The sequence below is a fragment of the Gopherus flavomarginatus genome, chromosome 6 (assembly GCF_025201925.1).
Source record: "Gopherus flavomarginatus isolate rGopFla2 chromosome 6, rGopFla2.mat.asm, whole genome shotgun sequence".
NCBI classification, from domain to species: Eukaryota; Metazoa; Chordata; order Testudines; family Testudinidae; genus Gopherus; species Gopherus flavomarginatus.
Window position 1 is genome coordinate 95,086,742 of NC_066622.1, and position 26,597 is coordinate 95,113,338.

Genomic DNA, 26,597 nt, shown 5'->3' on the forward strand with positions numbered 1-26,597 from the left:
TTGACAATCAAATGTATTTGAAAAAAAATCAGAATTCACAGAATAATATCCACTGAATACTTTATTCAACCAGTTTTAATTATTTCTTTGAGTTAATTAGAAAAATGGCAGAAAACAGAAAATACAACTATTGCTTGTAAGAAACAGTATTGCGTATATGTGGAAATTGTTGGGCTGGATAAACTGGACAAACCTCAAAAGGTTTATAGTTCAGAATTAGTTTAGTTCAATATCTAAAAACAGATGCTTCTGCATTTTGTCCAGAACTTTTAATTCCTGACTTCAATATACCATAATACCTTTCCTTCTCGCCACCCTCCATCAATCTGAGTTTTGCTTTGGAGTGAAACCCAGCTGCTTTTTACCTTCCTCCATTGTTCCCTCCATATCATTAAGGGGCAGCAGGATAGCCTCCTCTCTCCTCCTACTTGTTTGCGTAAGGGTGAGCTAATAGGTAATCTCAGCACCAAACTCATGGAGCTGCCTTATGAGGCGCTGCTTTTACAACAAAATCTAGACATGCTCCTTTCTTTCCTGCGTCTTCTACAGCGTTGGCTCTTTGAAATGCAAAGAGATTTGATATCTCTACATGCCTAACAAAATGTTTTGAAATCCCTGTTTTCACATGAGAAATAGGATTTGGGATTTCAGGTTCAGGCCCAGTGTAATCTGCACCATCTAAATGAGCATTAAAAGGCAATTATAGCAACAAGACCCAGAGAAGAATTTAGGGTCCAGCAGCCTGAATGGCCATCTGCCCCTGAGAAGACTTATCCTGGAGATGTCTTACAATGTGGTAGAAAACGTCTTTTCCTTGGGATATACACATTAACTTTATATATGTAATGACCAAGTGGTCAAAAACATGCAGCAACACATGACAATGTAAGGAGTCATGTTAGATTAAATTCCAGTCCTTTTCTTTACTTTGCTCCAAGCTGAACATGACATTTTACAGGGATGAAGTTTAAGAGAAATTTCTATATCAGGAATTTATACCAGGCAAGTACAGATGGGTCTGAACTAAAACACCAGATCTGAACACTCCCAAACGTTGGATGAGTTCAGATCTGGATCTGAACATTATGGGTTGGGCCTAGCTGTGCAGGAAAGGCAGATGAGACCACCTCCTTTGGCCCACACAGAGTAATCCATTTTGTCTGGTCCCTCTTGGATTTTCATAACTGCATTGATCTTTTTAAAAAGTTGTTAAACACATGTACCAGAAACGTGGATACCAATTACAAAAAACAAGGAAGAATAACAGTCTTTACTACTGTATAGTGATCCAGTCAATCGTTCCAATGCCCAGGCCACACATAACAGACATCAGAAAGGTATGCTATTTGAATGATAAGATACTTACATACACAAGCTAGTGAAATGGGAGTTAATCAAGAGATGCTTGAAAATGTTATAAATTTGAGATTAGATTTTTCTATATGTCCAAAAAATTAATGTACATTTGTGCATATAATGTTTTTGAAGTAAATCTAATGTAATTCATATGATGTAATGAGAAACTGAAGCTGAATTCAAATTAGGACTCTATTCTCTTCCCCTATCAAGTTATCAGTGAGATCCCTGTATCTGGAAAAATATCACATTGTTGTCTGAAATAAACTAATATGTTAATAGGTATAAGTACTGTATAGATTGTAGCTCTATTATTTGTTGTAATTAGGTGTTCCAAAAACAATCAACTCTGCCAGTTTAATTTGCCTAAGGTATGTCTCTGCTTAGGACAATAAGCCATCTGTTTTGTTGTTAAACTGCCTTCTGGTTGTCAAGTTTTTGTTATGATAAACTGTAATCTTGCCTTGCAGGTGGTACTGTGAAGGAAAGGAGCTTGAAAACTCACCAGACATTCACATTATCCAGTCAGGAGATCTGCACTCATTGATTATAGTTGAAGCTTTTGAAGAAGACACCGGACGTTATTCTTGCTTTGCTTCAAACATCTATGGGACAGACTCAACTTCTGCAGAGATATACATAGAAGGTAACATTATAAATCTTTGCAAAATGAAACTGATCATAAATCTTTAAAAATAGAAATGTGTGTTTTATGTACTAGCACTAAATTTACTGGTTTGTTGCACAGCTGATTAGTGAAAAGTCAACAATTCCAGTCTATTAATACATTTTATCATTTTCTCTCTGAAAGTTCTTTTATATAGGCATTCTTATTGCTCTTTAAATACATTTTTACTAAGCCTTGAGCCTGCAACGAACTCAGATCCAGGACCTCTTGCAGATCTCATTGTAAGATCAGGGACTAAAAGTGCTGAGATTGTGATATCTCCCTATAGTTCTTTTCTGTAGCTCCTCTAGAAAAAGGAAAACTCAACCTATGTGTCTAATTCTCCATCAGTCTGTTTTTCTCGTACTTGTTGCACAAACATTTGAGGAATATGATAGTTCAGGCAATAATTATTATTTCAACATGGAAAACTGAAATGTAGCCTGAGATTCACCTGTTATCCCCAACCTGTAGCTGTTTACAAACAAGTCCAACACATACTTTGATCCTTATACCTGCATATAATGTGTACTGTAAATGAAACTGAATATATTTGTTTTCTCATATTTAAGGCTCTTTCTTTCATATTTTCCATCCTTATGTTCCAAAAACAATTCATTTAGCTAAAAGTGGGTTCTGTCTATCCCGGCTGGGTTTTTACACTGGACCCATCATCATAGTAACTGGACTGCCTCACAGATTTTAACAGAAAGTCAGAGGATCTTGATTTCTCTCTTTCCAGACTCTAAGCAGAAGGATTTTTTATTTTATGTTTTTGTTAAGAGTGGGTGTATATTGTGAGTTATATGACCTAACTTAGTTTGGCACTATACCCCTCCTGACTGGTCAGTAGCTGTTGGTGCCAAAAACTATTAACTGGCTAAACACTGGCTGTAACACTACCAACAATAAAGAAATCTCAGTACTAGGTAACTTTTGTATTGTAGCTCATGTAAGGCAAAATTACCTTCTATTTCAGACATTTACACTTTTGCTTGGTTTCAGTCTTGTCAGCGCATTTTGGATAAAAATGGGAAAACAAAATAAAATTGTGCAAAAATAATGCAGTTTAACATTTGTGGTTGCACAGGAGAGAACAGAGAGGCCTGCAACCAAGCAGACAGTGACCCTTTATTGAGTTCTGAATGGTTAAAGATGTCTCACCTTGGGATCTACATCTTTGTGTCAATAGAATGAAGGTCACCTAACTAGAGCCTTTTTATTGTTTATGGGAATAAAGAGGAACCGCTTTGTTGCATCTGTAAACTTGATTGCTCTTCAGTTGATTCAGGCCCTGAATTAACAAAGGACTCTTATAAGCTTAATTTATTTTTAATGGCTCATCCCAACGCTTTTCTCAACTCTGTCCTAAGAGTCAAAGGCAAAGTTTAAGCCTTGTTACCCCAATTTCATTTAATATTTCAGTCTCATAAAATGTAATAGAATAACAACATTATTCAATTTTTTCAGTCATTTTAATTGTAATCATATATTTCCATGGGTGTATTCTCTTATTTATATATAATGGAAAGACAGTTTTCAAGTTTTCAGTTATTTATCTTACTGCTTCAAATAAAATGCCTGCATGGCTTATTGATGACCTGGCAAGTTTTGCAACTAATCCTGTCATGACATTATTTTATGGTTCTTTCATGGGTTGTTCTTAAACAACATCTAATTCTGTGCAACCTTCAGATACTTTTTGTTAATTTAAATTGTTTATGAGTTTCATGCAAATGACCATAAAAGACAAATTTAAGCAGCCAGACAACCTTCTCCTGACTTAGGAAAAAGCTAATAGTAAATCATTACATTTTTTTAAATTGCTCTGAAATGGGCATTTTTTTTAATAAATGTTTTGATATCTATGTGGAGTAAAGTGTTTCCTTGTATCTATTTGATTCCAAAATTCAGTATTTAAATTGTAAGAGTGTTTATGGGATATATATGTATATACCTTCTACTTGGCTCGGCAATGTAATATTACATTGCCAAACCTAGCAAAACCTGCTGTAGTCCCATTTTCTGTGTATTTTGAACATATTACTCTATTTAGGCCAAATTGTGAGACCCTTACTCTTGCTAATGAGTATCTTACACCATGACTACTCCCATTAAACTCAATGAGACTGTTTGTTGAGGAAGGTACTACTCAATATAAAGGTATCACAAACCATCCCTTAATGATATTCTCTCTCCGTTTCTGCAATTTGCCAATGAAGGGACAAATCATGAGAAGTGCTGAATACCTGCAACACCCACTTAAAACAGTGGGAGTTGTGGGTACTCAGCAGGTGCTTACTACCTCTCCAGATCTGGACCACCATCTGCTTTTATAAAAGACAATTGGAATTGGAGAGGAGACACTGCTGAGTGAAGACATTCACTACTAGGGACCTCAAAGAAAAAAGACAACAGATTCTAACCACAGGGAGAGCAGAGTCAGATATTGTCTTGAATACCAGGCCACCGGCAAATGGAGCTATGATTCCTCTTACCAAAACAGTGCTGAACAGGCACTGGCTGGAGGAGGAACCAATGACCCAAAGAATACTAGATGTGGTTACAGGTCCTTGATGTTTTTGTGATAGTAATACCAAATGTCTAAGTATAAGCTCTTATTTGACCACACAATACTTCCAAAGACACAGAGCATAGAACAGTCAAAAGATTTAGATATTAGTGACATTTTAAGGAGGAATTGTGGGGCATCCAGCCAGACATTCACTTTAGACAATGTTTTCCTCACTTGAATCCATCCCATTTCAAATCTGTATTGGCCCAAGATTTATCATTAGTAGTGTTGCATTTAATTCAGGATACAGTGTTGCTTTTAATTCAGTATACTGCATTACTTTATTTTTACGGCACATAATCTTTTGGTTTGTTTTAACTTTATAATCCTAATTTTAAAAGTCTATATAAGAAATCCTAATAATGGAGGTTTGCGTACTTACTAGACAAATTGCTGAAAATTTTGATTCCATGTGAAATGTTTTTGCCCTTCTATAGGTGCCTCCTCTTCTGAATCTGAGGGTGAAATTAGCACAGAAGAAATGGATCAGTAAGTGTTGCTTGCATTAAGATATTCCAAAAATTTTACTGTAAAAAAAAAAGTAGATGTGTGATTAAGTTTTTAAGATATGTTTAACCTCTAAAATATAAAATGGGGAAATTTGTGGTTGTTTAAGTGAGCAGTTTCCCTTCTTCAAAGTGGTAGGTGCACAGATCCTCAGTGTGGGTCACCACCTGTTTTTAGCCATAAAGTACAGAATCAAAAGTTGACTGGATGCTTGACAAAAGACTATCCCTCACCTTTGAGGGACCCCCCTCAGTTTCAAGATGCTTCCAAAGCTAGCTCCTCTGGACTCTGAAACAAAAACAAAAAATCTCTCGTTCTGCATCAGCACCTTGCAAAAATAATACTCAACAAGAAAAATTTAACTACTGCAGAGAACTGTAACCATAAGTTTAAAAGATCTCCCTTTTTCAGGAGGTCTGGATCCATGGACCTATCCCTTCAAAGAAGGGAAAAATTGTCAGGTAAGCAACCACAAATTCTCCAATTCTCTCTCAGGGCTAAGTCCATAGATCCTCAGCGTGTGATTTTCTCAAAAGTGACAAAATTCCTAGGGGAGGAACAAAATAATGTCACTGAGAGACAGGATTCCCCTACTCTATGAAATCTGCAGCATGCAAGACTTGCCAGTCAATACCTGCATCAGCTGAATACTTTGTATATCTGGTAAAATTTGGTAAATGTATACAAGGATGAACATGTTGTAGCTTTACAGATTTTATCATAAAAGACCTCCCTTTCTCATCTCATGATGCCACCACCACTTGTACTAAGTGAGCTCTGGTGCCCACTGGAGGTTTGAATTGTTTTACTCTGTATGTGTCAGTAATGCACCAGCATATCCACTGTGAGATTGATGATTCTGATGCCTTAGTGCTTTTTTTTTTTTTTTTTTTTAATGAAATAAGACCAGCAAGGCTGTTTTTCTTATGCAGTTCTTTTCAGACAAAACTTAAAGTTCTCCTTACATTCAGCTAATGCCATAGCTGCTTCTTTGGATGAGACGGATGTGGACAAAAAGAAGGCAATGAGATCTCTTCTACTTAATGAAAAATCAAATCTACTTTTGGAATAAAGATGGGATCCATTTTCAAAACCACTTTATCTTTGTGAAACTTGCAGCAGGATAGATCAACTGACGAAGCTCCCTACTCTGACACCCTTCTTGCCAAAGTGATAGCGATCAAAAAGGTCATTTTGATAGGCAGGTAATACAATGAAACTGATTTCATATGTTCAAAGGGCGCCTGCATTAAGGCATCGAGCAGCACAATGTTCAAATCCTAGACAAAGCTCTCTGCACCTTAGGGAGATGCAATAGCTGAACTACTGTAATGAAGCGCTGAGATTGTTGAAGATGACTCTTTCAGAAATTTACTATATATCTGTGCTGTTGCAACATTTGGATCAGTGGCTGAATCACTTGAGTGGGCCCCTCCTTCAACGGGACTCTGATTAGAATGTTGCCCAGGAAGGAGTATACCTATATCCTCTTCTACCTGTGAGGGTTCATTATAAAGTAAAATTATGAACATAAGCTAAAATTATGACTGAAATGTGTTTATCAGACTAGTCTGGGGAGTGGGTAAACCTGTTCCTCAAAGACAAAGGACAAGCTGATACCTCTAGCCAGGTTTCATCAAATTTGATTGGCAGTCACCTATCAAGAGGCCATTCTTTGGCAATGAACAGGGACAGGAATAGTATAGTCTGCATTTTAACAAACATGGAACCTCTTTCACCACAAGACTCTGTGTCTCCGTCCTCACAGTGGGAAAGAACTTTATCTAGGGATAACTCCAGGAAAATGTAGGAACTCTGCTGAACTACTGAGGCATTATGTCCAGTGTTGGAATTTGCATTGCAGGAAGATTTGTTTCTCCCCTCTCAGACTTAGCCTTGGTCCATTTGCTTTTGCAGTAGTCTTGCTTTCTGTACTTAGAGGAGTAGTTATGAAAAGGATATGTAGACCGTCATAACACCAGCTATTCCTTTTCCCAGATTTGGAGTTAAGAGGGTTTTGTAAGGTCTTTTTTAATTTATCAGAGGATTCCACCATCATTTTGTCAAACTACTCCCCTCATAAACAACTTTCTGAATATTATGAAGCCCCTAACATGATTTCAGCCTGTATATTATCTTTCCAGGCTTGCAATGAGAGGTGCCATCTGGTCACCACATTGGAGGCCAAGGTATGTGCTGAAAATATCAAAACATCCCTGGTTACATCAACTTTGAATGCTGAAACCACTGAGATTTTCTTTAACTCCAAACCTAACTGCAATGATTTCTTAGCCTTTTTGGCAGTTTGGCTGCCAAATTGTCAGTCAAAGCCAGTACTGCTCTTTCAAAATGTATTGCTGAAGCAGAAGACCATAGAGAGGAACATGTAGCCTCAAATGACTCAAATTGGCTTGGTTCATGAATCTTCCTCAAATTTTGGAATTGACATGAAGCTAGAGCTGAACAAATAATTGATTTTTCAGTCTGGTGACTAAACCAACTTTTTTTGTTTAGTGTCTGCTTTGGCTGTTTTTTAAACCCTCTATTTCTGTTGTTCTTGTTTGTTTTTTTAAATAAGACTAGCTGAATTTCAAAATGAAATGTCATTTCAAAACAAAAAGTCAAAATATGTTGTTTCAAAAATGTTGAAATAAAACATTCAGACTTTTTTTTAAACATTTGTTTTGGCTGAAACTATTAACTGAATTTGACCAATTAACTGCATTTTTTTGGCAAATAAAATTATTTGAAAAGTTTTTCCCTGCTCTACCAAAAGCCCTATATGAAATCAGGAGAGTTCCACCAGTCTTCAAGTTTCATAATGAAAGTTTTGCACAGCACTAGCAATGGCTTTTCTAAGGGTCTCATTCCTAACAGTTCTTCTCTTTTGCAAAATTATTAGAGGATGCCTCCAGGTCTGTCAACTATTTTCCTGCTCTTAAAGAGATGGGAAAACATCACTGGATTGTCTCCAGCTTGCTTGCTTCCGTTAGATTTTGAAGCCATGTACTGCAGTCCTGTATTTCTTGGTAAAGAGAATGCTGCTCTGAGTTAGTAGCTAGATGTCCCCAAAGAACAGGCTTATGTTGGATTAGATGTAGGATAACCAGAATTTCCTTTTCTTGCTACTTAGCTTCCAGCTGTCATCAAATGAACTTGAATACTCTATATTTAAAGGAAATGAATACTACGTTATCTGCTAAAAACTTAACAACTCTCACATTTGCAAATGAGAAACCACTGTTTTCTGAAGCTGTATACTCAGTTTGCAGCAGTGTTTATTCAGACTCTTGAGACTCGCTTCCTTGGGAAGGTTCTGATACCTTCCAGAGGAGGCACACATATGGCCCAAAGAAAATGAAAAAGAAGACTGTCTCTTTGTTTTAATCATTTTTACTTAGCACTAAAAACAAAACAGACCCAGCTATCATATTCAGCTGAATTATAAATGGAAATGACATAGCAGAAATAAAAAAAATTACATCTGTTAAATGTGCTAGCAAAATTCTTAGTATTTTTGTCAAAGTGAAGATATTCCTGCTGTTCTTCTTTAAGAACCAGATTATTTATTCTGTGTCACAGTGGACAACAACATTTCTGTTAGACTCTGAGGGCCAGATCCTCACACGTGCCTAAGGAGCATTGAATACAGTTGAGGAAGGAATGGTATGCATCCCTTGTTCCTAAAGTTGGCTCTGTGCTAGTCCAATCCTCCACTATAGACTGGAGCAGTTTTACAGTCACAAAACTGACTAATCCATGCTGGTTTTTATAATATACTGTAAAACTAAATCAGCCACCTGAGTAGTATATGGCAAACATATACAGCAAATTATTAGCTCCACATATATATTCCCATGTGAAATTGAATTTATCATATTGATTTAGATGAGACCTAAAGTTAATACTAAAATGAAGATTTTATAGTATTGTAATACTGTGTATATTGTGGGAGCCTAGTTAATCAGAGAGAACATCTATGCAATACTATCATCTACTCATAAAAGCACACTGCTCATTTTTAGAAAAAATTGTTTGTTTGTTTAAATATTTCACAGAGTCCAGAAATCAACTGATGTCTCTTTGAATGCATCATCTCCTGCTACTAACACTACAATCACTCATCAAGAGACACCAAAGGTGCCATCTACTGTGGGTCAGCCAGTTTATCAGGTACAGGAGATAATATTCTATATGATCTATTTAAGAAAAATCTTTTTTTTTAAATATACATCTTATACAGCTCAATTTTTACACATGATGTGCCTGTCTGATAGCCTTATAGCTCTGAACTTCATAATGATACGTGGTTGCAGGCACACATAAATGTCATGACTACTAGCTAACCATATAACATATGGCAGAGAGAGTGGAGCTTCTTGCCCCCAGAGCATAGGCATCGGAAGCGCCAGGAAAGTGGTGGGTTTCAGAGCCAGAGCCCAAACGTCTAAACAGCCTTTTTTAGCTCCATAATGCGAGACCGAGTCTGTAGACCTGGGGTCTGAGATTTGCTGCCATGGGTTTTTAAATACAACATAGCCATACCCTATGACTATGAGGCAGTGAGCAAAAGGAGCAGCTACATCATCTGAGCCAGTAGAGGGAATCCATGCACACTCTACCAGGTCAGACATTCCATGTAGTAAAGGGCAGTTGCGTATGTAGGTCAGTTCTTTAGTGTCTTCACATTACAGGATGATTTGTTCACATTCAGTAGTGACAGACGTAACATGTAATGTAGTCTCTTTTTTCCTGATGGGACTCTTTGCAATTAATTTTAATTCAGTGAAACTGCTATGATTTGTGTTAAAATGGTTTCTATAATGTTTTTATTTAGCATATTATTTTATATTTTAATATTCCTGTTTAGAGTTTTCTAATTTATCTTAGCTTATAATTCTTCTCCTTTGTGAAAGAAAGCAGAATATTTGCCTTTAAGAGTAAACTATATCCCTCTGTAAAGAAAACCACTAGCCATATTGTTTAATTGAAAGGTTGTGAGCAGATACGACTGAATTCTTGATGAGCAACTTCCTTAAAATGTTATGTCGAAGCCCATTTGCCTACTCTGCCAAGAGCGTAAATGAGCTATTTATTTGGCTGGACTTTACTGTGCATATAGTTAGTGGTGTATTGTATTGTACCTATATAATATTTAGGAAAGGTATGAAATACATTGGCAAAAATTATTTGTACAACAAATTTTTACTATATTTTATGGCTTGATGGGCTAACAAAATAGTGCAGCAAATTCAGCTCTCACTTACATTAGGGTATAGCTGAATTAACTCCTTTAAAGCCGAGTTACTCTGCATGTACACCACTGTAACTGAGAGCTGAATTTCTTCCAGGAAGTTAAATATAAATAATGGCAATTACACAATGGAATTGTGGTGGCAATAGCACAAATTAAAGATATCCATTTAACTGGACATCTAGGTCCATTAGAAAGGAGTAAAATGGATAATAACAAAGGTGTTAGACACAGTAGGTACAAGCCCTCCTTTGTTAAATTCTCTACACCTTCATTATCTTTTCCATTTTCTCATGTGAAATCATATAGATGAGGCATGCTCTCAGGAAACAGAGTGCTATCTATCAGTTCTGATTGACAAGAGAACAGGCGTTTCATTCTGTGACACTATACCAGTACAGAGAGGAGGACGTTTCTAAGCATATTCAAACTAGTTTTCACTCACCCACCTTTTCTTGGAAAATAATCTCTTACCGTTTTTTCCCCCTTATGGACTCTAAGGACTTAATTGCTCATCAGCTTTTTTCTCCTACAGATTTTGAGGGCCACATTTTCAGAAGTGGCCTTTCATTTTGTACTTTTATACTTGCATTAAACAAAAATTGAGTAGTTAGGTGTGCAAATGTCCAGTTTGCAAACAAAACGCAGAAATTGTGCTCCCATGGCTGCATACACAACAAAACACAGAAATTGTGCTCCCATGGTTGCATACTTCAGCAAAATTAAAGGCCATCTGAAAATGTGCCTCTATATGCTATCAAAATAAGATTATCTTGTGATTTCTGTAAGTCTTTTTCACTTCAGAGGCTCAGTTTAGTTAACCAAAGGCTCTCCATCATAGTTATTAGCACATCTCACTTACAAAAACTGAAAGGTTTATACATCTGCATAAGAAGTCTGTATATAGTAGCAAGTTACTGTGAAACAATTAGCCATCTTGGGCCAGATTTGGGCACTCAAAGATGCAGGTAGTTTCCAGGTGGGATTTACAAAAGCCCACCTAATGCCTACTTGAATCTTTAAGCACTTGAATACCTTTAAAAATCTGGCCCCTTATGTACAAAAAAACCTCTCTGTGATGCTTTCCAGGGATAACCAGGATGGTGAGGCCCCTCGCTACCACCTGCCCTTAGCATGAGGATGTCTTGTCAGCTCCCTGATTCTTGCTCTCTCTGTTAGCAATAGGCACACATTAACCCCCAAGGCCTCCAAGCTTCCCTCAGCCCTGCTCAGCCCATGATCCATTGAACACTCACTGAACTTATAGATTCTCTACTCCCAAAGGAAGAGTATACATCAGCTTACTAGCTGTGACTCAGGATCACCACTCTGCTTAACACATCATATTTATAGTGAAAACAAGATTACATTTATTATCAAAGAACAAAGATTCAAATTATAGTAAGTAAAAATAAAATGGTTACATATAAAACAAAATCGTAACATGCTTTCTAGAGCCTAAACTTAACTCATAAGACATTCCTTAGTCTCATATAGTATGACTTACCCCAAATCCTTTTCCCAGTGTTTTCAACCAGGATGGCTGAGATCTTCCTTTCATAAGATCAAGCCCATTGGCAGTTTCTCTGCCCCGACTGAAGGATGCCCAGTGTACCTCTATACCCCCAGTTACACCCCTAAAAGTTCATTATCTTTACTTGTAAACAGGATAACCCTGCTGTTGTTTTTTCCTCCAGCATTCACAATCTATTTATTAGCATTTGAATTAATATGCAAGTAGACTTCCATTGTAAAATACACAATACACAATGGTCAGCCAGGGAGATAAGTATCTCCCATCTCCTGCCTGGAGAAGTCTCACTCATTGCATGCTACCTCTGTGTGACCTGCCTTTACCTACAAGTCCTTAAGGACATAATGTTCAGTATATGTACATAACTGATTACACATTATCTGCAGATACATTTCACAATAATTATGATGACAAATGTGACACATGCTTTCAGTAAAGACCTTACATGACCCTTTTTGGTGAACCCAGGAGATATCTCTAACTCTGTGTACCCCTGTGTCCTCTGCCAGTGGCCATCAAGTGGTCACTGGATCACACTCCCCACTCTTACATTCTGATTAACTAAAAATCTTGAGGGAGTTCTGATTGTACTACCCTGGGGATCCTGCTATACTGATCAGCCCTCTACCAGACATTTTCAAAATATCAGTCAACAAACAGATTTTAGATGCCTATATAAAAATGAGGTCTGCTGAACCATGATAAATTTCTCCATTTCCTGGAATTAAGCTGGTAACTTCAAACCTGATACCAAATCACTGAAGTAATGGGAATTTGCTGTTGACTTCAGCAAGAACAGAATTGATCCTTTGAGTGAACCCAGTTTTGACAGCATTGCCTGGGGCATGCAAGCAAGTCCATCAGTTGTCTAAACAGAAAAAGTCATCGGTTTCAGTTTTGTTGGCTTGTAAGAGACTGCTTTTGAAATGTGAAAGCCTCCTCCCGCCAGTGAAACTGAAAATTTAATTATACTGAGTTGGGGCTATTTCTGCTCCCCCAGAAAGAAATTGTATAACAAGCTCTGGTCAGCAAGTTATGCAATGTAGATTAGAAAAACTCTGCCGGCCACATATTTTCATTTTGGTTCCACTCACCCAGCTGAGTAAGGTCAGTGGGGAGGTATTTCACCTCTGTAAATCTGTTTGCTTTGGCAGATGAAGGTCACACGTATGATTTAAATTTCTAAGACTTAACAGTCCGTAAGTATTTTATAAATCGGAATGCTCACTTAAAAAGAGCCTACCTCTCAGGCAGCCTACATGGATTTGCCTTGCTGCAGTACCCATGGCAGATACAATGCCTGTAATGAAGAATTCAGTCCCCCTTTCTAGTGTTAACATAGTAAAACAACTCTTTTTAAAAAGTATAATGGTATACAGGCAACAGCATATCCAGGAAGATTATCATCATTGTCAGTCTTCTACAGAGCAACTTCTGTTCTCCAGTTTAAATTTCCTGGTCTGGATCCTCAGCCCCATTGTTTCTCATACCGCATGCTAGGTAATGCCATGAAAAAACTCATGACTGTAAAACTAAAGAGGCTTTTTATTATGAAAATTATTTACAGAAATGCAACTATAGCTATAATTTTAGTCATGTGCACACAAATTGGCTTCCTTCTACCTAGGGTTGCCAACTTTCTATTTGCAGAAAACCTAATGCCCTTGCCACGTCCCCTGCCATGCACCCCACTCACTTCATCGTCCCTCCCTCCACCACTCGCTCTCCCCCACCCTTGCTCATTTTCACCGGACTGGGGTAGGGAGTTGGGGTGCAAGAGGGGGTGAGGGCTGCAGCTGGGGATGTGGGCTCTGGGGTGGGGCCAGCAATGAGGGGTTTGGAGTATAGGAGAGGGCTCTGGGCTGGGGCTTGGGGCCAAAGTTTGGGGTGTAGGAGGGGGCTCCAGGCTGGGGCAGGATATTGGGATGTGGGATTGGGCACGGGTTCTGGGCAGGGGGTGTGGGCTTCAAAGTGGGGCCAGAAATTAGGGGCTCAGAGTGAGGAAGGGGACTCTGGGCTGAGACCGAGGGGTTCAGATTGCAGGAGGGGGGCTCAGGGCTGGAGCAGGGGGTTGGGGCTTGGGATGGAGTTTGGGGTGTGGGCTCTGGGCAGCGCTTACCTCAGGCGGCTCCTGGGAAGCTGCTGGCATGTCCGGCTCCTAGGCAGAGGCACGGTCAGGCATCTCTGCAGTCTGTGCTCCACCCCCACAGCTCCCATTGGCCGGGAACCACGGAGCTGGCACTAGGGGGGGAGAAGGGGAAGCAGTGTGCAGAGTTCCCCTTGCCGCCCCTAAGCCTAGGAAACAGAGGGAGATGCCAGAAGCTTTCTGGGAGCCATACGGAGCCGGGCAGGCACCCTGCCTGCTCCACTGCGTGCGGTCAAATGAACTTTTAATGGTCTAGTCAGCAGTGGAGCCGCCATGGTCCCTTTTCAACAGGCCTTCCAGTCAAAAACCGGATGCCTGGCAACCCTATTCGTACTTCCTCCAAACTCTTCCTTCCTGCAACCTGTGCTCTTCCTTGCAAGTTCTGTGCAGTTTGTTACCCCCACTAAATCTACTTTGTGACATTCCAGTAACACAAAGCACACTTAATATAACATAAAGCTGGTCATCATTCAGCCTGCTTAGGATTCCCCTTGCATGCTGCTATAAAGCCTGTGTAGCTACCTCCCTTTGTAGAACAATTTTATTAAAGAAAACCAAAATTGTAGACTGATTTTATTAAGGAAAACCAAATGTGTTTTGCATTTCTTTGGTACACAATACCTGAATGGTTTTTCAATTTATAGTTCATTAACAAGAAATTCAGACAAACATTTCTCCAATTTCTTTTGTTCTTTGTTCCATTTTTACTTAGTAAAGAACCTCTGTATTTATTTGATTAGAAATGATGGGGGCTTTTTGCCTATCATACAGCCATTTTACAAGGTGGGCTGTAGTTGTAACTACAGTGAGCAATGATTTATCTGCCATTTATTTAATTTTGCTTTTGCTAAGTGATATAAGTAAACGGGTTGTTCAATAAGTAAAACTAAAGTCTTCAAATTTAGTAAGAGTGGTTAACAAATTTAGAACGAAAACCCCTAGTGGAATCGGGGCCGGATTAAGGTTATGAGGGGCCTAAGGCTAATGGGAGTGAAGGGCCTAAGTATGAATTACATATTGCAAAAAAAATTATGACATCATCAAACATTTATCTATATACGTATTTACATATTATTTATTTATGTAAAGTTAACAAGTTTATTCTGCTCTCATTACATTCAATTCTTCAAACAGATACTTCTGAGTAAGAGGTAGGACGAGGAATGCTACACTGTCCTTCTCTTAGGCCTCCTTCCTCCTAGGTAGTTGAGTGCTTATCTGTATGAGGATGCACACTGCAACATTCCCCATCCTGCTCTCCTCTTTCAACCATGTGCTTCTACCCTCAGCTCTCCACATGGCACAGTGCAAAGCCAAGCCCTGCAGGTGTTTCCCCACATCCCTGTCTCACTCTGACTGCAGTCTTAGAGGCAGCCAGCTTTTATTATGTACAAGAAAACCACTCAGGTGTAAAATCCACTGAAGTAGAGGAAATAGTAGTGGGAAAATTACATTGGCTGGCATTGTATTTTAGGCCGTCTTGCTCTGAAAGTGCCTCCCAGTGTTGCACTGACTGAGGACACTGAATTACTGTTTTGACATTGAACCCAAATATTATTTGTGGGATGATACCCAGTTTGTGTAGTATCAGAGGGTTAGCCGTGTTAGTCTGGATCTGTAAAAGCAGAAAAGAGTCCTGTGGCACCTTATAGACTAACAGACGTATAGGAGCATGAGTTTTCGTGGGTGAATACCCACGTCGTTGGATGCATGAGTTTGTGTAATTAATCTCCAGTGATTCACCATGTCAGGCCATTCTGTCACCAAGCTCTTCCATAATTAGAATAATAGAACAGAATCATAGGACTAGAAGGGACCTTGAGAGGTCATCTAGTCCGGTCCCCTGCAATCATGGCAGGACTAAGTATTATCTATTCTAGAATGTGATCAGCAGCTCTGACATGAGGTTTTTTAAGCATGAGTTCTATGTGCACCAGCCCCTTACTGTTTGCATTTGTTTGTTTTAAGCTTTCTGAAAGAAAAAGGTAACAGCTAGACAGGACACAGATCTTTAGATGGTTGCCCAGTCATAATATTTAGCACTTCTGTACTATGTTAGCTCTTCAAAATCACTGTAAAAACATTAAACAAACTTAATCTAAAGCCTTTCAGCTTTTGAATGACTAGGGGCATGGGTACACTGGAGAGTTGCAGCGCTGGTGATGGGGTTACAGCGCTGCAACTCACTCTGTGTCCACACTTGCAAAGCACGGCCAGCGCTGCAACTCCCTGGTTGCAGCGCTGGCTGTACACCTGGTCTGCCTGGGGTGTAGCGATTCCAGCGCTGGTGATGCAGCGCTGGTCATCATGTGTGGACACCAAAAGCGCTCTTATTGGCCTCCAGGGTATTAGGAGGTATCCCAGCATACCTTTTCAGCCACTCTGCTCATCGTTTCACACTCCACTGCCCTGGACTCAGGTGACCCGCCCTTTAAATGCCCCGGGAATTTTAAAAATCCCCTTCCTGTTTGCTCAGCCAGGTGTGGAGTGCAATCAATCAATCAATCAGTGACCATGCCTCCACGCCCCAAACGATCCCCAGCATGGAACACTTCCAAACTGCAGGAACTCATCAGTGTTTGGGGTGAGGAAGCTGTGCAATCACAGCTGCGCTCCAGCTGTAGAAATTATGATACCTATGGCCAGATATCAAAGTCCTTGCTGCTAAGGGGCCATGAACGGGATGCGTTGCAGTGCAGGGTAAAAGTAAAGGAGCTGCACAGTGCCTATTGCAAAGCCCGTGAGGGAAATCGCCGCTCAGGAGCTGCCCCCACGACCTGCCGTTTTTACAAGGAGCTGGATGCCATACTTGGGTGTGACCCCACTGCCAATCTGAGGACCACGATGGAGAGTTCAGAGCAGGGAGAAGAGGGGGAGGGTGTAGAGGAAGCCGACAGTGAAGCTACTGGGGTGGAGGGAGACACCCCGGAGTCCCAGGAGGCATGCAGCCAGGAGCTCTTCTCAAGCCAGGAGGAGGCTAGCCAGTCGCAGCAGCTGGAACTTGTTGGTGAAGAAGAAGCAGAGGAGCGTGTTCCCGGTAAGCAGATTTTATTTTTAGGATGGAAATGTTTTGGGAGAGGAGGGTGGGGGTTATGGCTGCCTGCATGCATGCCTAAAGGTGGAATAGCCCATTGATTTGGTCTATCACGTCTCTGTAGTCGGCCTCGGTAATCTCCTGAAAAGTTGCAGCCAGAGCGTGGGCAATGTTCTTGCGCAAGTTTATAGGGAGAGCCACCGTGGTCCTTGTCCCGGTCAGGCTAACTCGTCCGCGCCACTGTGCCGCGAGGGGTGGGGGGATCATTGCTGCACACAGGCAAGCTGCATAGGGACCAGGGCGGAATCCACATTGCTGTAGAAGACCCTCCCTCTCTTCCCAGGTAACACTCAGCAGTGATATATCTGGCAGTAGAAAATCCTGTTGAGAATGTAGGGATAGTGTTCAGTGCAGGTCCCTGCTCTCTGCTTTCCCCAGCAGGTCCCAAAGTACTGCTCTCTTCTTTCCCCAGTTCAGGTCTCTGCTCTCTGCTTTCCCCAGTTCAGGTCTCTGCTCTCTGCTTTCCCCAGTTCAGGTCCCCAGGTCTCTGCTCTCTGCTTTCCCCAGTTCAGGTCCCCAGGTCCCTGCTCTCTGCTTTCCCCAGTTCAGGTCCCCAGGTCCCTGCTCTCTGCTTTCCCCAGTTCAGGTCCCTGCTCTCTGCTTTCCCCAGTTCAGGTCCCTGCTCTCTGCTTTCCCCAGTTCAGGTCCCCAGGTCCACGCTCTTTGCTTTCCCCAGTGCAGGTCCCAAAGTACCTGCTCTCTGCTTTCCCCAGTGCAGGTCCCCAGGTCCCTGCTCTCTGCTTTCCCCAGTGCAGGTCCCCAGGTCACTGTTCTCTTCTTTCCCCAGTTCAGGTCCCTGCTTTCTGCTTTCCCCAGTGCACAGAAACCCCAGTGAGCCCTCAGGCAGTTCCCCTTCCCAGGTGAAGTCACGGCAGAAACACTCACCCCATTGCTTGCCATGCCTTCGCTGCCGTGGCCTCTCTGTGCTATGTTTGGTATGTGTAAATGATGCTACAAATAGTCTACAAACTACTTCGCTGTGATAAAAAACAATGTAGCCTCTGTATTAAATGCTTCTATTTCTGTTATTTTAAGTGACCCTTGAATACTCCAGCCCTATCACCGCCTGCGCAAAGACTACAGAACTTGAGGAAAAATCCTAGAAAATCAAAAGAAGATTTGATCAAAGCAGTTACGAATAAGTACGCCAGAGAGAGTAAGAAGATGCAGGAATGGAGAGAGAAAATGCATGAGTGGAGGCAAACACAAAGCAGGAGAAAGGAATTGGCTACCAGGAGAAGCACGAAGCAGCTGATAAGCCTCCTGGCTCGCCAAACGGACTGTATGCAGTCTCTCGTAGCCATGCAGGCAGATCAGTACCGTGGTAACCCCCACCCCTCCCAAAGCTCTCTCCCTTGTTCCCCAGTGTTTGCACAAAACACCTTTCTCCAGCAGCCTGGTTCTTACCACCACCAGCTGCCCCCAACACCTGTATGTTCACCTACCAGCCCTGAGAACTACAACCCTTACCCTATGCACTCAACCCCATCACGATGCAGCATATTAATCCTGAAGTGCAGCAGGCATTGAACAGCAATCCAAGCAGGACATATTCAAACCTCTGAATGTACAGTCCACCACCCTACCCCCCTGCCCTTTTATGTACTGTATTTTGAATAAATGAAATACCCCCGTGCCCTTTTATGTACTGTATTTTGAATAAATGAAATAAATGAAAGGGAAAAAGGGGCACTGCAAAGGCACCAAACATTACTGTTGGCTTTCAGCCTCAAATTGCTCCCTTAAGGCATCCCTAATCCTTGAAGCCCTTTGCTGGGCCTCTCTAGTAGCCCTGCTCTCTGGCTGTGCAAATTCAGCCTCTAGGCATCGAACCTCGGAGGTCCATTCCTCACTGAATGTTTCACCCTTCCCTTCACAAATATTATGGAGGGTACAGCACGCGGATATAACAGCGGAGATGCTGCTTTCCCCCAAATCTAGCTTCCCGTAGAGACACCTCCAGCGACCCTTTAAACGGCCAAAAGCACACTCCACAGTCATTCTGCACCGGCTCAGCCTGTAGTTGAACCGGTCCTTGCTCCTGTCAAGCTTCCCTGTATACGGTTTCATGAGCCATGGCATTAAGGGGTAAGCGGGGTCTCCAAGGATCACAATGGGCATTTCAACGTCCCCTACTGTGATCCTGCGGTCTGGGAAAAACGTCCCGGCCAGCAGCTTCCTGAACAGGGCACTGTTCCGAAAGATGCGTGCATCATGCACCTTTCCAGGCCATCCTGAGTAAATGTCAGTGAAACGCCCACGGTGATCCACAAGCGCTTGGAGAACCACAGAGAAATACCCCTTGTGATTAATGTACTCGGATGCCAGGTGGGGTGGTGCCAGAATAGGAATATGCGTCCCATCTATTGCCCCTCCACAGTTAGGGAAACCCATTTGTGCAAAGCCATCCACAATGTCCTGCACGTTCCCCAGAGTCACGGTTCTTCTTAGCAGGGTGCGATTAATGGCCGTGCAAACTTGCATCAACACTATTCCAACGGTCGACTTTCCCACTCCAAAGTGGTTTGCCACCAATCGGTAGCTGTCTGGAGATGCCAGCTTCCGGATTGCAATAGCCACTCGCTTCTCCACTGGCAGGGCAGCTCTCAATCTCGTGTCCCTGCGCCGCAGGGTAGGGGCGAGCTCAGCACACTGTCCCATGAAAGTGGCTTTTCTCATCCGAAAGTTCTGCAGCCACTGCTCGTCATCCCAGGCTTGCAGGACGATGTGATCCCACCACTCAGTGCTCGTTTCCCGAGCCCAAAGGCAGCGTTCCACGGTGCTGAGCACATCCATTACTGCCACAAGCAAGTTAGTGTCTTGCGTGTCAGGCGAATCAATATCATTGTCTGACTCCTCACTGTAATTTTGGAGCTGAAGGAATAGCTCCACTGCCAAACGTGATGTGCTGGCAACCTTCATCAGCAAGGTCCTCAGCAGCTCGGGCTCCATTTGTAGCAGAAATTGCGCTGCAGACTCACAATGGCGCCAAACTGCTTGGAATGTGTAGCAAAGCACCACGGGGCGTTGGAACAGGAAGCGGAAAGATCTGCACCCTTCCGTCCCCTTCCCACAACCCACAGCGCCAAAATGGGACGAGGTGCTCTGTGGGATAGCTGCCCACAATGCACCACTCCCAACAGCGCTGCAAATGCTGCAAATGTGGCCACACTGCAGCGCTGGTAGCTGTCAGTGTGGCCACACTGCAGCGCTGGCCCTACACAGCTGTACGAACACAGCTGTAACTCCCAGCGCTGCACAAATGTAAGTGTAGCCATACCCTAGGAGTTGACAAAACAGAGCTATTCCTTGTTGTGTTCTCTGTCCTCCTGAACAAAAAGACTTCACTGAAAAAGAGCATCTTAAATGAACCATTAAGGATCTTTCAAAAGAACAGTCCAACCAAGGCTGCTGTAGTGACACCCTTGTTACATCAGGTCTGGTGTTTGTTTAAGGCTGGTGTTCCTGTTTCATTTGCATGTGTAAATCAAGCAGACCTTGCTTATTTTTTCCTTAAAGTGCTCAGAGTTTAGGGGAGGAAAGTGAATGAGATTCTGCTTCTACCAGATGTGAAAAAGCAGAAGGGACCAAAATCTATTCTTGTGCAAAAACCTGTTCTCCCTGAAGTCAATAAGGCTACACAGGTGTCACTATCAGCAGGAATTGGCCTGTGTTCTGATTCCTTCCTCAAATCACAATCCAGGCTTACCCAACATTTTCCACTTGGGAAAGAAGTTAGTTTGACTTGGGGCAGAAAAATGGGGACTAACTTCAGGTTTATTTAACTTTAAGTTTTTGGAATGAAACTCAAAAGAAATCAAATGTGAGGTACTTTTATGAAGGATTGAACTGCTAGAGTACCAGTAAATCAACAGAACCTGCCTTTAGCCTATTCAGCCAGTCTTTCTATCATAGCCTGCTAACAAGTTGATTTAAAATCCTTGAGGGAGAGGGGAGGGAGAAGCCTTCAACTTTGTGTGTTGAGCTTCCTCCAGTACTTTTGCAACCCCTTAAAAGTACAAAGATGCATTGTGGAACTAAGCTGAGCATAAGGAAAGAAATTGGTTGTCTGTACATCCCAGTATTGAAAAGTACATCAAAGAAAAAAATTGGATTTTTTTTTAATTTTTAGTACAGTTCAATACAGTATTGAACACAGTGCATCATAAATCTGAAGCCCCTTGATGGATGATACTGTAAAAGTTAAAGTACTGGTATCCAGAAGGGGATGTTTTGTTTTGTTTTTCCTACAGATGTGTGGGAATTCGTTCCTTATACATGGGAGGGTCACTAGTTCTGGTTGGAGCTGGATAGAGTGGGTGCAGGTTCTGTGCAAGCTTCTCACCCTACCACTCTGGTACTGCCTCTTCCCCCCGCCGGCCCCTTGCTCTGCTCCCCCTTCCCCCACAGGCACTCACCAGTTGTCCAGAAACGGGACACAGCTCACACAGAAGATGACGGAGATGGGCACTAGGACCCAGAAGGCAGCATCCTGGAGATGCCTGCCAGCCTCAGTGGAGGAGAGGGACAGAGGGAACCTCTTCTCTCCCTGACAGCTAAGCAGAGCTCCGGAGAAATTGGGGATGGGAGGAGTGGGGGAGGGCAGGCATAATGCCTGCTTAAACTACACCCACGCCAGGCATCGGTTCCCGTGGTAATAGGGTGACAAGACAGCAAGTATGAAAAATCGGGACGGGGTGGGGGGTAATAGGAGCCTATATAAGAAAAACACCCAAAAATCAAGACTGTCCCTATAGGGACATCTGGTCACCCTATGTGGTAACTGGATTTTTAGTGTCCGGTCACCAGTGTTAACCGGATACCTGTCAGTGTGTTCCTGCAGTGCAATGGTGGCTGCTGGCTGAGCTACTTCCTAGCCTCAGGGGGCTGCTTTGCCTTTCCTGCTGGCAGGGGCGTGCTCCAGCAGGACTAAATAAGCAAAGTTACTCTCCCTCTCCTCCCTCACGCAACCCCCTGGCCGCGCCTTCTGCCTGACCAGTAGGGCCTAAAAAAAACGAGGGCCTAAGGCTATAGCCTTATTAGCCTAATGGTTAATCCGGCCCTGGGTGGAATATATTTTCACATCTGCAATCCAAAATTTGGATTGAAGAGTCAAGGGGTCCCCCATGGAAATCAATGGCAAAACTCCCATTGACTGAAATGGGGATAAGATTTCTCCTAAGATTTTCTTGTGGAGACCCTATCTTTCACCCTATAAAGCTCCCTATCCAATTTGGAGATTAACTTATTCAACATCCTTTTAAAAATGAACAGCCAGTAGTTTTAGAAGAAAACTTTTGTATATTATGTCTTAAAGCTCTGCATGTTACTATGCGTAACTGTGATATAATCAAGTCTGCCGTTATCAATTCATTGTCTACTTTATTTTATTTTAAATTTAGAAGTGCACACTGCTAAGATATAGTTGTCCAGTTACTAAAGACAAATCTCATAATGGACTGTCTCAACCAGTCAGAGGAATTACTCTTTAGGCCTAGTCTTTTTTCTAAAATGTTTTCCATGATTAGTAACACCTAGTCAGTTCCACCAGCTGTAACAATGGTGGGAGCACTAGCTCAGGGCTCTGCCAGCACCCAGCATTTTTACCACTGTCAAGAAGACTTGCTCTGACCAGGGTTTGACAGCACAGTGTGCTTAAGCGCTCGGCATATGTCAAAAGGTTTACCTATGCTAGCACTCCCACTGCTGCAACTTCTGGTACTGCAGATATATTTTACATGTTTTTTAAATGCTAGAATAGATACAGGGTTGGTGGTCAGAGGGCAGGGTGTGGGGAATAAATCTTTTTCAAGGGACACAGAGGAGCAACATAAGTAGATAGTGACAAGATTGGGGTTATGTGAGGTAAGGCTATGAGAGGGTCCAGTCAGATGCTGAGGCAGCCATTTATTGTGGGTAAATGGACAAAGTTCTGAGGACAGTAGCCAATCAGAGCAGGGTGATATACAGTAGCCAGTCAAGCAAGGACTGATATAACTGCAAAGACGTTTCAATGCAGCAACAACTTGAGGATGTTCCCTGTTCATTTAGGAATAACTATCCTAAACTAAGGAACAGTTATAAGCTTGTGAACAGAAAACACTTTCAAGATAAAACATTTAAATAGACTGGTAATGATTGTTCTGACTTTACAGTAGATTCCATTTGAAGTGTGAGGGATATTGTATGTTTCTCCTATGTACTGCATAATACTCATTGTATATTTAAACTTCACCATTGCATGTCTCTTAACCTCCAGAGTCAAAGCCCCACTAATTATTTGCAAGGATTGGATGGAAGACCTTTAATAGCCGCTCCTGTGTTTACAAAGGTAATTTGTTTTGATTACACATTTCAAAATGAAACAAGTCAACTAATTTTTTATGCATACATAACTTAAAACTTTGTTTCCTACTGTTGCTATATAGCAAAAAGGAAATCTGCAGCATTCTTGTCTATCAGATTTTTTTAAAAAACATGTTGCAAAGTCATAAGACTTAGTTTTACTTCCAGAATCATTAAACAATGTATTAATTTTTTTTATATTTTAGATGCTACAGGATATTTCAGCTTCTGAGGGTCAGCTGGTTGTCTTTGAGTGCAGGGTGAAAGGAGCTCCTTCTCCAAAGGTTGAATGGTACAGAGAAGGGACATTAATACAAGATTCTCCAGATTTTAGAATATTGCAAAAAAGTAGGTTTCCTGCATGGAAATGCTTTGTCTGCTAGACTATAGACATTTAAACAAAAATGCTGACATATTTGCTCTTGGAATGTTTGGTTACAATGCATAGAGCTATGTTAAACTATGGTTTATGCTGACAGACCAGAGTTCCCATCAGCAGTAGTGTTGCATTGGCTCAAGATACACACAAGTCCCACTTCTCTGGGATCCCTCAAGGAGCAAGTGTTGCCTCAAAGAGTAGGTGGTGCTTCACGGAAGGGTGTAGTGAAGGGGATGTACTCATTCAGAGCATCTCCTCAGAGGTGCTATTTGCAATTTAAAATTGGTGTCATGAACAGCAATGCAAAGACTGTGTGCTCTTCCATGGGGTGAAGCTTGCTCTCCTGTACATCAGTGGAAGATAATCAACTTCATTATGTGATAAGTAGAGTCCTTGCTAGTGGGCCCCAATTCTGAAGTTCTGATTTAGAATTTAGTTGTCAGAATTCACATTGTTTTATTGTGGAGTTTACTGAGGAAGGACTGGGAAAGTATTCCAGTCTAACCAGTCCTACATATTCAGATTGATTTCCTGAATAATGGACAGAGTAGACACAGCTCCTTGGAGACATCACTGTAACACTCTATACATAGGCACTGACTTTGTGGGTGCTCTGGGGCTGGAGCACCTACGAAAAAAAATACTGGGTGCTCAGCACCCACCAGCAGACCCTGCCTATCAACTCCTCCCCCTTCCCCCACAGTACCTCCTGCCCACCGCTGATCAACTGATCAGCGGTGGGCAGGAGGCGCTGGGGAGGAGCGGAGTCAGGAAGAGACATAGAGAGGACAGGATGCGTTTGGGGGAGGGGGCAGAATGGGGAGGGAAGAGGCGGGATGGGGTGGGGCTTTGGGGGAAGGGGTGGAGTGGGAGCAGGGCCTGCAGCAGAGCAGGGGTCTAGCACTCCCGGGGAAATCAGAAAGTCAGTACCTACGATTCTATATGCTGATTTCACCTAACTATAAAGAGCCAGATTATGGATTTCCCCATATGACTGCACTTTAGAGTGGGGACACAAGCAATCACAATTTCTATTTGTTTGTTTTTTGTTTTTGTTTCTCTTAAGTTTGCGACCAAATATTCCTTTATCTTCCTTGCCTTACATAGTTTCTTTGAGTTCTATGTTACTGCTGTCTTTTGCTTCCATCTCCCTCTACTCCTCCTTTGCCTGTTTCCTGGTTGTCTGTATTCTTTCTCTATTTGTCTCCTACTCCATTTCTGTACAGTCCCATCAACTGAGAAGTGTTGTTTAATCTTTAATGTTAACCTCTAGTATATTGGGGACTGCTAGTTACCTATTTGCCTATGCAGTTAGCTTGATTCACACACAAACTGCACACATTTGTGGTAAATAATCAGTAAAATTTCAGGTCTATGTATACACGTGGATTTACAAACACCTATTTTCAAAATGTGGATAATCTCTTTTTGCTGTTCCAAAGAGTTAATTGGAACATTACTCTCTGACCAGCCCAGAGCAGGAGGACGCACTTTATGGATTTGCTGTTCTCTTGACTCTAAAAATTCAGTTTTTTTTGTTGGCACATCAACAGAAATTTATATTGAAAGGTATGTTACAGTGAATAGAGAACTGAGACATCGCTTCATAGTGGGTCATAGTGAAAAAAAAAAGCATATTCATAAAATTAATGATATATTCAATCCAATAACTCTTTTGCTATTGTTTTTCCCCTTTAGAACCTCGATCTATGACTGAGCCAGGTAAATATAATCTAATGTTTTATTTCTTTAGGATTATATAAACATGAGGATTTAATAAGATAAAATAAAAAGAATTCTAACAATGAAAACAAATAAGGTCAGTGGTAATTTTTACTCATAGCTGCAGATTTTTTCTGGGTGCAAATTTCTTCATTTGAACATAAAAAGTAAATTTCACATAGACTTTTCTTCTATCCATTGTACACAAATATTATTTACTGTACAGTGTTCTATAAAGGTGAAAGTATAGAAGCTCTGAAAAAGAGAAGACCCACTAAAGCAAAGTAACTTCTTTCATTTTAGAAGAAAACAATAAGGCCTCCACTCTGCTCTGATCTGACCCAACCTAGGACCCAAGTATTCTTTCTCACAGGCTAAATATGAATGGAATAGTCTGTATTAAGGTCCTCTATTTTCTTGGGGTCAAATGTACATCAGATGATGTAGGAATAGACTATTTTTATCCAGTTTGCCAGTCAGGGAGCATTGTTTCAGATGTTTAGCCATGTCAGCTATTCCCTCCTACCACCCCTGCTCCCAACAAATGAAATCTGAGAGTGCCACATCAGAAGTTCGACCCCTCACATCAGAGAATCCTGTCGGTGACTGGTTTTGCCAATGTCAGGGGCCAGGGCTGAGCATGGGCTACCCTTCACCGTGTAATTTAGAAATACAAAAATAGATATACAAAAACTCAGAAGATTTGGAATTTGTGATTGCGTCCCCATAAGGAAGTCTCTGCTCTAATGATTATTCTTTAATAATTAAAGTATAAAGGTGTACATTTGAAAACTTTTTTATAAATAAGAAGTTTAGCATTTTTTTTTGCCCTCAGCCCCTTGCAGAGAGGTTTTTTGTTTTGTTTTAAAGTCTCCAACAAGTCCCTGTGGATTCCTACATTTTCTCCTGCTCCACAATAGCTTTCACTTCAGCTCAGGAATGACTAGATGGAACTTCCACCAGAATCCACCAATGCCATCATTTATCAGCTAGTGGTATCACTGTTTAATGTGAAGCA

General features: G+C 41.6%; 1 protein-coding gene across 6 annotated transcripts in view; it reads left to right on the forward strand.

Annotated features, from left to right (window-relative positions):
- MYPN (myopalladin) overlaps window positions 1–26,597 on the forward strand; it is a 125,008-nt gene that overhangs the window by 49,279 nt on the left and 49,132 nt on the right. For all 6 annotated transcript variants that reach the window (XM_050959286.1, XM_050959290.1, XM_050959289.1 and 3 more), the window contains 6 exons: window positions 1,827–2,002; window positions 5,036–5,087; window positions 9,164–9,278; window positions 23,393–23,464; window positions 23,685–23,826; window positions 25,556–25,579. In XM_050959286.1, coding sequence (XP_050815243.1) covers window positions 1,827–2,002; window positions 5,036–5,087; window positions 9,164–9,278; window positions 23,393–23,464; window positions 23,685–23,826; window positions 25,556–25,579 — 581 coding nt within the window. The remainder of the gene's footprint in view (window positions 1–1,826; window positions 2,003–5,035; window positions 5,088–9,163; window positions 9,279–23,392; window positions 23,465–23,684; window positions 23,827–25,555; window positions 25,580–26,597) is intronic.